This window comes from Alligator sinensis, unplaced genomic scaffold, assembly GCF_000455745.1.
Source record: "Alligator sinensis unplaced genomic scaffold, ASM45574v1 scaffold854_1, whole genome shotgun sequence".
NCBI lineage: Eukaryota > Metazoa > Chordata > Crocodylia > Alligatoridae > Alligator > Alligator sinensis.
In genome coordinates, this window is record NW_005843433.1 from 100,377 (window position 1) to 112,146 (window position 11,770).

The 11,770-nt window shown below is 50.4% G+C and overlaps 1 protein-coding gene across 1 annotated transcript; it reads left to right on the forward strand.

Annotated features, from left to right (window-relative positions):
- The first annotated feature begins 9,150 nt into the window (after positions 1-9,150).
- On the forward strand, positions 9,151-11,700 carry LOC102367925 (secreted frizzled-related protein 2-like). The gene is made up of 3 exons (XM_025195212.1): positions 9,151-9,631; positions 10,777-10,854; positions 11,332-11,700. The coding sequence occupies exons 1-3, from the start codon at positions 9,151-9,153 to the stop codon at positions 11,634-11,636; spliced, it is 864 nt and encodes a 287-aa protein (XP_025050997.1). The 3' UTR covers positions 11,637-11,700.
- Positions 11,701-11,770: the final 70 nt, after the last annotated feature.

Consider the following 11,770-nt stretch of genomic DNA (forward strand, 5'->3'; position numbering starts at 1 on the left):
ATAGGCCTTGCCTGTGCAAGCATTAACAATCCAGCTAGACGACTGTAGGAATGCTGCAGTGTACTGATGCTATGCGACAGGTAACGGGATGTTGTATTATATCAGGTACAAGCATGACCATCTTCCAGGGATTCCTGGTTTAAGCACAGACACACAGGGAGAGGGAGATTTTTTTAAATGCCTATGTGGCCACATGCAGAGGTTTAGACAAAGAACTTTAGATAGATTAAACGAAGTAAGAAATGTGGCAGAGACCAGGAAACCTGCCAAAACTGGACCCAGGATGAATAGAGAAAGGCTGAGGAGGTTTCATTGTTTTAGGAAAAATATAAGGTGTATGCAGAAGTTTGGGGCTAGGTCTGTTGAGTCTCTGGAAGTCAGGAGAAGGCGATACAGTGAGAAATTTGCGGGGAGGGGATGCTAAAAATAAGACGAGAGAAATGGGTCCTTTGCCAATGCCAGTGAAATAGAGTTAGAGCCATGGCAGGACGAGCATTACCAGGATGACCCTCACTGTAAGTCCCTGATCAATGCTTTTAACCAATTCATTGTGTGGGTGCTGTCGCTAGTAAGCGTGGCCAGCTCATGTCCAGTTGCTGTTTTGCTACAGGAGTGAGAACGCTCCAAGTGACCGCTACTGGCCTTGGGATGGACTGAATGAACTTCAGCTGAATCACTGACGTGCTCATGCAAATTCCTACAAGATACAACCTAGAGGAGTGTAGGCTGCCGGGACGAGCTGGGGACAGCACCTGCTACCGCTCTGCCCCTTGCCCCCAGCGTCCAGCTCGCCTCCTGGGACCCGCCGGGCTCGGCGGCCGTGGGGAACGGGGCGCGGTGCCTGGCACAGGCAGTCGGCAAGGCAGCCTTGGGGGGGACTCGGCAGGCGGGATCCTGTGACACGTGTCCTGGCTGACTGCCAGATCCCGTGCTCTGGGCTTGCAGTGCTGAGGCTGCTGGGGCTGCATGCGTGGGCACCATTGTGAGCGCGGCCCTACGGCTGAGGGGCATGCTTATAGGATGCAGCATGCTTATAGGATGCAGAAAAACCTGCCGCATGCTTATAGGCTCAGTAGTGCTACACTGGTTAGCACTACAGATGAAAGGGACTTGGGGGTCACGGTTGACCACAAGATGAACGTGAGCCTGCAGTGTGATGCTGCTGCTAGGAAAGCGAGCAAAACGCTAGCTTGCATCCATAGATGCTTCTCAAGCAAATCCCAGGACGTCATTCTCCCCTTGTACTCGGCCTTAGTGAGGCCGCAGCTGGAGTACTGCGTCCAGTTTTGGGCTCCACAATTCAAAAGGGATGTGGAGAAGCTTGAGAGAGTCCAGAGAAGAGCCACGCGCGTGATCAGAGGCCAGGAAAACAGACCTTATGATGAGAGGCTGAGAGCCATGGGACTCTTCAGCCTGGAAAAGCGCAGGCTCAGGGGTGATCTGGTGGCCACCTATAAGTTTATCAGGGGTGCTCATCAGGATCTGGAGGAACGTCTGTTCACCAGAGCGCCCCAAGGGATGACAAGATCGAACGGTCACAAACTCCGCCACAACTGATTGCAGCTGGACATAAGAAAGAACTTCTTTACTGTCCGAGCCCCCAAGGTTTGGAATAGACTGCCGCCGGAGGCAGTTCAAGCACCCATTTTGAATGCCTTCAAGACACATTTGGGTGTTTATCTTGCTGGGATCCTATGATCCCTCCTGACTTCCTGCCCCTGGGGCAGGGGGCTGGACTTGACAGTCCTCCGGGGTCCCTTCCAGCCTGAATGTCTATGAAATAAACCAGCAGCTCCCATGAACCTTGCAGTAGGGCTGCGCAGGCAGGGTCTCTCTGGCCCAGGACAGAGGGTGTAAAGGGGTGTTTGTCTTGGGTTATAACAACTGACTGGCTGTGGTACTAGCTGACAGCGCTGCCCATATGGGACCCAAACCCAGTAATGGCTGGGCTGCCCCAGCCATGAGACAGAGACACTGGGCCTGGCACCAGGAGACAAAAGTCCTAGTCCTGCCCTGACTCCCCGTCGGCATTTGAGGTTGCACTTGGCATATGATGGCAGCACCTGCACATGTCAGGCTGTACCTTCCACATTATGAGTATACCTGATGGGTGAGGGTCCATATTGATACCACAGTATTATTACATAGTAATCAAATGGTGATCTTGAACTGGTGAGTTGTTTTTAACTTCACCTGTCTCTGCCAAACTAGTTTTTATATGACTAAAATTAAGGCCCTGGAGATGAAACGTGATGGAAAAGGTTGTTTCTACAGCCAGTTTCATCAGGTCAAAGAGGCTTAATCATAGACAGTCCCAAGCATTTCTTGCTGAGATAGGATTGGACCATGATGACGTTATTTACTTCTGCCAAGTTCGTTGGCTCAGCAGAGCAGCCACGCTAGCCAGATACTCGTCACTGCTTGACAAAATTAAAACCTTCACGACAAACAAAGGAAAAGATGCTGGCTTCATGGACGATGATGCATGGCTGAATGACTTGACATCCTAGTTGACATCACCAAGTATCTTGCAGATTTGAATATAGGACTACAAGGGAAGGCTCAATTTGTCAACAGACTGTATGAACACATCCAATCCATCATTCATAAGCTGGAATTGTTTCAGAAACAGTTGAATAAGAAGAATGTCACCCATTTCATAATACTATTAACAAGATGTGCTGAGACTGTGACCCATGACAAGTATTTTGCACTGGTCAGCCGTCTGCTGGATGAATTCAAACAAAGATTTGTGGATTTCCGGGAGCACAGTGATGAGTTGAAGCTGTTTGCAGATCCATTTGGAGCGGATGCCACCGATGCCCCTGACACGTTCCACATGGCACTAACTGACATCCCAAATAACGGTGCCTTGAAGAGAGCTTTTGCAGAACATGACCTACTGACGTTTTCTAGTCAATATGTTACATGGCACTTTTTCCCAAATCTCTTGAATCATGCACTTCGGTTCATTGCACTGTTTGGCAGCATGAATTGCTGTGAGCAGCTTTTCTCAAGAATGAAGAACATAAAAGCAAAATCAAGATCACTTTTGACAGATGAACATTTATCTGGAATATCCACATTGCCACATCAAGTGTGCCAGCAGATATTGATAACTTGTGCAAGCAAAAACAATGCCAGGTGTCACACTAAAGACGTCAGTGTTCATTGTAGTTTTCAGAAAGTTTGAATTGCTGTGAGCAGCTTTTCTCAAGAATGAAGAACATAAAAGCAAAATCAAGATCACTTTTGACAGATGAACATTTATCTGGAATATCCACATTGCCACATCAAGTGTGCCAGCAGATATTGATAACTTGTGCAAGCAAAAACAATGCCAGGTGTCACACTAAAGACGTCAGTGTTCATTGTAGTTTTCAGAAAGTTAATAAGAGTAGACTTGTACACATTGTTTTTACACTGGTTTTGTACACTTACAGTGTGGGTTGGAGCATGCTTGGTTTCTTGAGACTTGACAACAGTTGCATTGCCACCTGTCTCTTTTTTTGCCTGGATAGTTCCTGTTGTAACCGAATGTCCCCAATTATGAACCTCACTGGATAACTGTGCTGTACACTTGTTTAAGACTGAACAATATGTTCAAGAATAGAGCATGAAGGATCTGGGCTCCAACGTCAATTTGGAGCAGGTCAAAATCTTTGTAAAAATACTGTCCAGTGTTTGGACTGTGTTTGCTTCTGTTTCTCTTTGTGCGGGATTGGGGGTTCAACTTGTTGCTACTTGTTCAAGCTGTGTTGCTAACAAGTTATTAATTCAGTAAAAGTAAATCTTCTTGAAGATTATTCTCAAAAATGCCCATATTTTGTTGCTTTGATTCTTTTCCACATTCGATCTGTTGACTTGCATTATGCCTCTTTCATTCATTGAGAAGTGAGTAGAAGTGTAAGTGTTTATTTTAGTCAAGTGTTTGGTATTATTTCATTCTTGCTTTTATATTGTGTTTATTTTGGATTTTAAACCACATTTCCAGGCCCATTTGATTGTCACTGCCTGCAACTTCATTAGTGTCCAAGGTCACGTGACATCACTTTCTGATGTGATACCACTTCCCGTGATGGCTCGCCGGCCCACTGGGTGATAAAAAGTTCATGATCCAGCCCCACATTCAAGAAGGTTGGACACCCCTGCTTAAGATGATCATACAGCTCAAAGTCCTTCTTCATCTACAACAATCTCATTCGTGGAACCTTATATTCAAAGTCACATCCTTTCAATCTCAATACATTGCATAAACAAAAAGTGCTGTTATGCCATTCAACTGAGAATCTGAATTAATTAACAACAATAACTTCCTCGCCCAAACTGTTAATACAAATTCAATGATAACCTATACTACGAACTATAGATGAGTTAAGCAAGTCATTTCTCCTTATCATGTGGTTGCATCTGGCAAGATTTTGATTCAAACACATGTCCTCTAGGTCAAGGGCACGGTCTTCACAAACCATTCCTAAGCGGCTCTCAGAAACACATTCAAAAGTATTAATCGACTTCCAGAAGAGTATTATTTACACACATTCCCAAGGTGATAATAGGAAAGATACGCCTAATTTGAGCAGATGCTTTTGGCAGAGCTAAAGCATTTGTGGTGCTTTGCTCTGCATTATTAACCAGTATCCACCAATCTGCACGTTCTTTCTCCATATCTGTTGCCTCACTTAGTATCAATTGTCTTAATTATAGGGGAAGGATCCTGGCATATCCTTGTCTCAGTATGCCTGTAATTATCTTTTGGATCCATGCTTGAGCCTGAATACAGAACAAAGCAATAGAGGTATCGTTGTCTAATTGACAACTGCCTTTTGGACTCACGCTCCACACATCAGTGTTAATGATTCCAGTTGGATCTTCTGATAAATCAAATTCACATTTAACACTAACATGGTTACCTCAATCTCTACACATCATTAGGATACCTTCTTTGGTGATGTTGGCTCCCATCATGTGAATCAGTGACCATGGGTTCAATCTCCACTCAACTCTGGTCATGATACTTGGTCCCCCTGGGATGGTTTCCTGGCTCACCGGAAGGATGGCTGTAGTCAAGTATCTTTCAATATCCATGACGGGCTCCTACAGCTCAGGATCTTGAGGTGTCTATACATGGGTTTCAGGGGTGAGGGAGTGCTTTAATTAGAGTGGCTCTGAGAGCCACTCTAATTAAAATGTGCAGGGCGTCTCATGTGTCAGCATCCCTGTACTTCAAAATGGTGGCAGGGCACTTTATCTAAAGCTCATTTGATGATCTTGAGATAAGTGCCCCCACTGCCATTTTGAAGCACGGGGATAATGATACACAAGACGCAGAGGCTGGCTGGAGCACATTATTGCCAGGCTCCAGTAGACTCAATTCATAAAGTCTGCTCTGACACACCATAATTACAGAGCATCGGAGCAGCCTCTGCGTTCACGTATAGTCACCCTTGCAGTTCAGACTCCTGCAGCACAGCCTTTTTCCTGATGCTCGGCCATCTCCAGTGGCCTCCTCTTTGCACCAGTGCCAGATAACATGGTGTCAGCAGCATTAACCATATAATCATCACCTGCAATCACAATACATAATTGTTAAGATACAGCAGCACCTTATTGTGAATCGTTGTCACCTTTCCACACTTTTAACGGCAAATTGTGAAACCACTTGTATATCTCCTTTTGTTCTGTTCTTCCGGATTTTGACACAATATACTGTGGGAGTAGCTTTATTGACCGTGTATACTGGCCCTAACCACACAGGGGAGAATACATGCTTTTTCTCTGAAAACGTGCGATACAGTACTTTATCCCCTATTTCCCACTCAACTGGATTCTTCATGTAATCGAAATATCTATCCGTACGGATAGCATTCTGCCCTATTGCACTGGCCATTTGCAGCTGTACCTTCCTCACTGTTTCTAATAGAGTCTGTACCCATTGATCATTCACTACCTTGGGTTGCCAATCACTTGCAATGTCATGGTCAACCCACCAGTGCTCCAGTAAGTGCATTTCACACCCTCTCATGGCCTCATGGGGCAATATCCTATGGCTGGCTATTATTCCTCAAAGGGTGTGAGGCCCGTCCTGAAAAGGTTTCTGGGAGGAGGCCAAATTGACACCCTGAAGTGGGGGTCAGCATGGCAGAACCTGGGGCCACGGGACACTGACTTAATGCATCTGCTGATCTGCCGAAAATAAAAAAAGGGAACTACTTCGGGGAGGACAAGGCGGAGGACCCGATAACGGAGGTAGTCTCGCCACCCTGGACGCAGGGTGGGGTTCCCGAAACCCATCAGGTAATAACATAGGACAGGGTGAGGAGCGCCTTTCCTCCAGCCCGACACGCTAGCGGCTTAGTGGCATGTAGCGATAAGGATAAAACTAATTTGCTGTATGTGTGTGTACCTTACAATAAATTGGTACTTGAGTTTCACCTTGGCGTGTGACTTGTGGGTTACTCACCTTCACTCTCTGGGAAGGGAGGGAGCCCCCTCAAATGGCCATTAAAATAAGAGGTATTTTTTCATCTCAGTTAGTTCCTTGTTGACTTGCTACTTTCTGAAGGGTTGTTTTCAAAGTGCAATTGCTTCTTTCCATGAATCCAGAACTTCAGGGGTGACTGGGGACATTCAACCTTTGCTTATTAAAGGCTTTGCATATTTCTTTAGTGATGTTACCCAGGAAGTGTAGCTACTTTCTCTTCCCAGCACTGAGAGATGAGAAAAGTGATGGTCATTTTCAAGAACAGTTGTTATATGGTGCCAGTGTAAAACTCCTGGAAAAGCAGCTCCCCATGGTTGGAAGAGTAGCACAATACATAGTAACTAGGCCTCCTAGATGGCTCCCACTTAGGTATGTCCCATATAAGAACAGTGACATCATAACTCCACTTAAAAGAAAAATCACAGCAACATAAAAATAAGCAGGGTCTCCTAATCCTTCACAGCTGTCAATAGGACTAAGCCCTTCTCCTCTGTTTAAAATCCAGCATGTCTTGGTCTGACTACCAAGAAAATCCATTACTCCCATGTATATAAAGTACCAGCTGGCTAGGACCTCACCTCTGGGTAAAGGTGGAACCTTTTTAATGTGTTAATTCCCAGAGTTGGTCTAATAAAAGGTATCAGATTTACCCAAAGAGCCTTGTCTGCCTTAATCACCAGCAGGTATTCAGTTAATTTGTCACTCATAATCTCCCACACTCCATTTGAAAAAGACAGTGCCTCAATAAGGGTCTTGAAATAGAAATAATAAAGACCCACCCACTGCTTGGCAGCAGTGTCAAGAGTGACACTGCTGCCAAGCAACCTGGTGGCTCTCAGCTCGCTCAGGCTGTCACAGGCTTATATATATATATATATATATATATATAAGCCTGAGGCACGTGCAAAGGATGTCAGTACAGCAAGGCAGTCCTCTCGCCATCACCACCCCCCTCCCAGGTCACCCCGAATCCTCTTCCTCGTGACAAGCCAGGATAAAAGACCCTTATAAGTCCCTTATGGATAATTCCCTGCAGATGCTTTCAAGGCGGCTTGGCTCTGCTGAGGCAAAGACCTGGGGGCTTTCATGTGTGTCCCAGCCCCTTTCTGATGCTGCAGATAAGCACTTGCAAAATCCCAGCTGGTTCCCATCCCTCTGGCTGCCACCTGGGCGGGGGGGGGGACCTAAATCCCAGCTCATTCCCAGCCCTCTGGCTGCCACCCGGTTGGGGGACCTTGTGGGCAGGGCTGGAGGGAGCATGGGTGGGTGGGTGCCTGCAGCGCCTGCTTTATTGTTCTGGAGCAAAGAGGTCTAATTACATGGTGGGTTTTTTACAACCCCTTCCTAGGCTGGGGATTTCCTGCCGTTAAACCCCCCCCCCAGGACTTTTGTGCTCAAAGCCTGGGACCCAAACCTATCATTTGCAAAGGATAAACATCCTGGTTTGGAGCTCACAAAGGTGAGGCTCTGCACCGTTGAGAAGAGGCGCTGGGTCCCCGAAGGGGGCACTTGCTTGGAGCTGCTGGGCCCAGGACCAGAGGAGGCTGCTTCGCCTGGCTCCAGGCACAGAAGGTACCGTGTCCCTAGGGGCTAGCAGCAGGCCTGGCTTGGGGCTGGGGTCTTTTGCTGCATGCTGTAAGCACAATATTCTTCAGGGGCTGGGTGGGGGAATGGATCCCAAAGGAAACAGGCTGGGGTAGAAGGAGGCGAGCAAAGGTCCTGGGCTGAGACAAGAAGACCCATCCTGGAGGGTCGGTGCCATCTGAGGCGTGGGCGACAGCCTGACAGTGGGGAGCTGAGAATTAAGACCAAGGTGGGGGTACCCTTGTGCTGAACAAAACAGGGATTTCTGTCCTGGCCCTTCTTTGACCCCATTCATCCCCATCCATTACACAGATAGGGAGAGGAGGGAGCATGAGCATCGTGTTAGAGATGGGGAAACTGAGGCACAGCAAGGGCAGGGACATGGTTAAGGTCTCCCAGGGAGCCAGTGTCAGAGCTGGGGCCAAAGGCGGAGAGCACATGTGGACGGAGCATGGGGCGCTTTCCCTCTTTCACGCCAGCCCCCCTTGTGATGGCATAAGCAGAGGGTGGGAGGGAGGCACGGGGGGCTGTGGGCGCAGGGGCAGCTCCCCTCTGGCAGCACGTAGGAGGCTGGGACCTGGTGGGCGGTGGATGGAGCTGCAGGCCGTCTCTGCCAGCCGGGAGCTCAGCATTGGCCACTACGCAGGAAACAAAGGGGTGTCAGGTCTGTCTAGAAAGGATGCGGGGAAACTGAGGCACGGCAAGGACATTGAGGGGAATTTAAGGCAAGTGGAGGGGTGGGGGTGGAAATTGCTTGGGGTCAGATGAAAGCTCTGTTCAACCCCAGACAAGTCAGTTGGGGCAGACCCCCAAGCACTAAATCAGTGACTCCCCCTTGTCCCGGTGCCAAGGGGCTAGGACACATGGACTGATTGATTAGATTTCTGTGCCGCCCTACAAGGCTCGGGGCGGCTGGCTTCTGAATCGCTTCTCAGGGGAATAAAATAGGTGAGATGGTCTGTAACACCCAAAGTTACCGAAGTTTTTTGCATGCAGCCTGTGCGCATGCTCCAGGTGCTTCCCGGACAGCCCCCTGCATCGGTAACCCCATGGCCTGTGTCCTCTTGCTCCTGCAGCGCCCCATGGCTGCCCTACTGCCTCTCGCCCTGCTGCTCCCCAGCTGTGCCTGGGCCCTGGCCGCCCCGTTCCCCTTCCCCGCGGGCTCCCGGCGCAGCAGCTGCAAGCCGATCCCCCGCGGCATGGCGCTGTGCCACGGCGTGGGCTACACCGAGATGCGGCTCCCCAACCTGCTGGGCCACGACAGCATGAAGGAAGCCCTGCAGCAAGCGTCCTCGTGGGCACCGCTGCTCTCCAAGAACTGTCATGGGGACACCAAGAAGTTCCTGTGCTCCCTCTTTGCTCCCGTCTGCCTCAGCGAGCTTGGGGAGCCCGTCTCGCCCTGCCGGGTTCTCTGCGAGGAGGTGCGGGATGGCTGCGCCCCGGTCATGGCCGCCTTCGGCTTCCCTTGGCCCGACATGTTCAACTGCAGCCGGTTCCCGCAGGGTGATGAGCTGTGCGTGCCGCCCGCCGGCCCCGGGGACAGGCCCTCGCTGCTGAAAGAAGGTGAGCTGGGGAAACCTGGGGGGTGACATCTCCCACCCGGCTGGGGGATGTTGCTCGGGATGGTCCATACCCCCCCACCCAGCCCTCACTCCATTTTGGGGGTCCCCTGAGTCTGGGCTTGGTTAATGGGGTCTCCTGGGGCTGGTTCTTTGCTTGTGCAAGACATAGCTGCCCTCCCCGCTGCCTCCGCGTCTCCCCTCCACCGGGCCAGCGTAGCCTGGAAATGCAGAACAGCTGTGCTGTGGCTGCAGAGACGCCCCCTGTGTGTGGACCTCCCCCTCCGGGATCTCAGGACCCTCTGGTTTCCCCAGGCCTTGGGCTATCCCCCTGCCCAGCAGGAGCCCAGGGTATAGTGGCACCCCCACAGCAAGTGGGGAGCTGCAGGAAGGGTTACTGATCCTCCCTGACTCATTTCCAGTCATTACATCTATTGGATTTCTGCTCCCTTGATGGGTGATTAAATCACCTTCTGACTGACTCAAGTGTTTTGCAGACCAGGAACAATTCGGATTGCCCTTAATTCAATCAGAGGTGACCCGCCAGTGGTTGGTGCTGGGTTGTTCTCACCCCTGGAGGGCTTTCCTAATGGGTTTTCTTTTCCCTTGCAAATATCCATTCCCTGTGATTTCTCCAGCCACTTGTGTGGTTTGAGACTTGCCTGAAGCCACCCAGGTGCTGCCTCCTTTACCAGTGAAGTCTTTTCTCCCAAGTGTTTTGCAGACATTTGAGTCATTTGGAAACAAATATGTGACGCCAAGAGATTGTACCAGCCTGAATTAAACCCATCTCAGTTCTCTCTGGCTGGCTCTTCAGTCATCTGAAAAGTCTCCTAGGCCAGTGGTTTTCAACCTTTATTCATTTGTGGACCCCTAAAAATATTTTGAATGGAGGTGTGGACCCCTTTGAATCGTAAGTGTGGGTTTTCACATCCTTTTGATTGATCATAGTCATCTTTTGCGGACCCCTTACACGTAGTCTGTGGACCCCCAGGGGTGCATGGACCACACGTTGGAAACCACTGGTCTAGGAAAACCAGGAGGGGCAGACCTGATTTCTAACTGCTGCGAACCACGCAAACTTTCCCCTGCTCCTTGCTATGATTTCTCCCTTCTGGCTCTTAGCATTGCTGTTCCTTTCTCTGCCAGATGCTGTCTGCTCAGCCTGTGTCAGCTTCGGGCAAAATGAGAAGGAGTTTCTGGAAAACTTCTGCAGTCAGGACTTCGGTGAGGCCTTTGTGTCAGGTTGGTGGGTCTGGGGGCAGCGCTGCAGGGAGCTGGCTTGAGCCAAGGGATAGAGCCAGGCAGTCCTTGTTCATGCAGCACCTGGGCTGCACGCTGGGGGAAAAGAAAACCCATGAGCAGGGAGGATGGAGTGAGGTCAAGGCCAAAAAAACCCCAAAAGCAAAGGTCCACCTCAACCAAAGCACTTCATGCTCAACTTCACGCACAGCTCCCGATCCAAACATCCAGTCCCCCTAAGGCAGCTGGGTTCTGTCTCCAGCTTGGCTGCTGAGACGGGGCAAAGACATCGCTGGTATCTGAGAACAGTCCAGCTCCATCCTCTTTGCAACCCTCCTATTCAATCCCCCTCAGTCTTCTCTTCTCCAGTTGCTAGTCCTCCGCGGGTGAACCCGCCTCGCCTGCTTCAGTCCCACTCAGCCACCCCTGCTGCAACCTGTCCCCCATCCTTGTCTCCCGCAGCCTTGCGAATGAGCATCAAAGCCCTGTCCTATGTGGACGGGGACCTCAAAGTCATCCCCGAGCTGAAGAGCCGGACCCTCTACAAGCAGAAGGGCTGGTCGGAAGAAGAGCTGAGGCAGCCCGTGCTGTGGCTGACGGACGGGGAGGCCTGCGCCTGCGAGGAGCTCCACGGCCCGGGCGGCGTGCTGCTGGCCATGGGGCACAGGGTGGCCGACCGCCTGGTCCTGTCCTGGGTGCGGCGGTGGCAGCGGGGGGACAAGGAGCTGAAGAGGTTGAGCCGGGCAGTGAGGAAGCTGCAGTGCTAGAGAGCAGAACGGGTTAGACATAGCCAGGCTGTTCCTGCAGAAGCAGGCCCCCAGCCCCCAGCCATCCTGACAGCCACATGGGTCCAGGATCTCGGCCCGCCGCCCTGCCCACTGGTTCCTCATTCCCGCTTCCT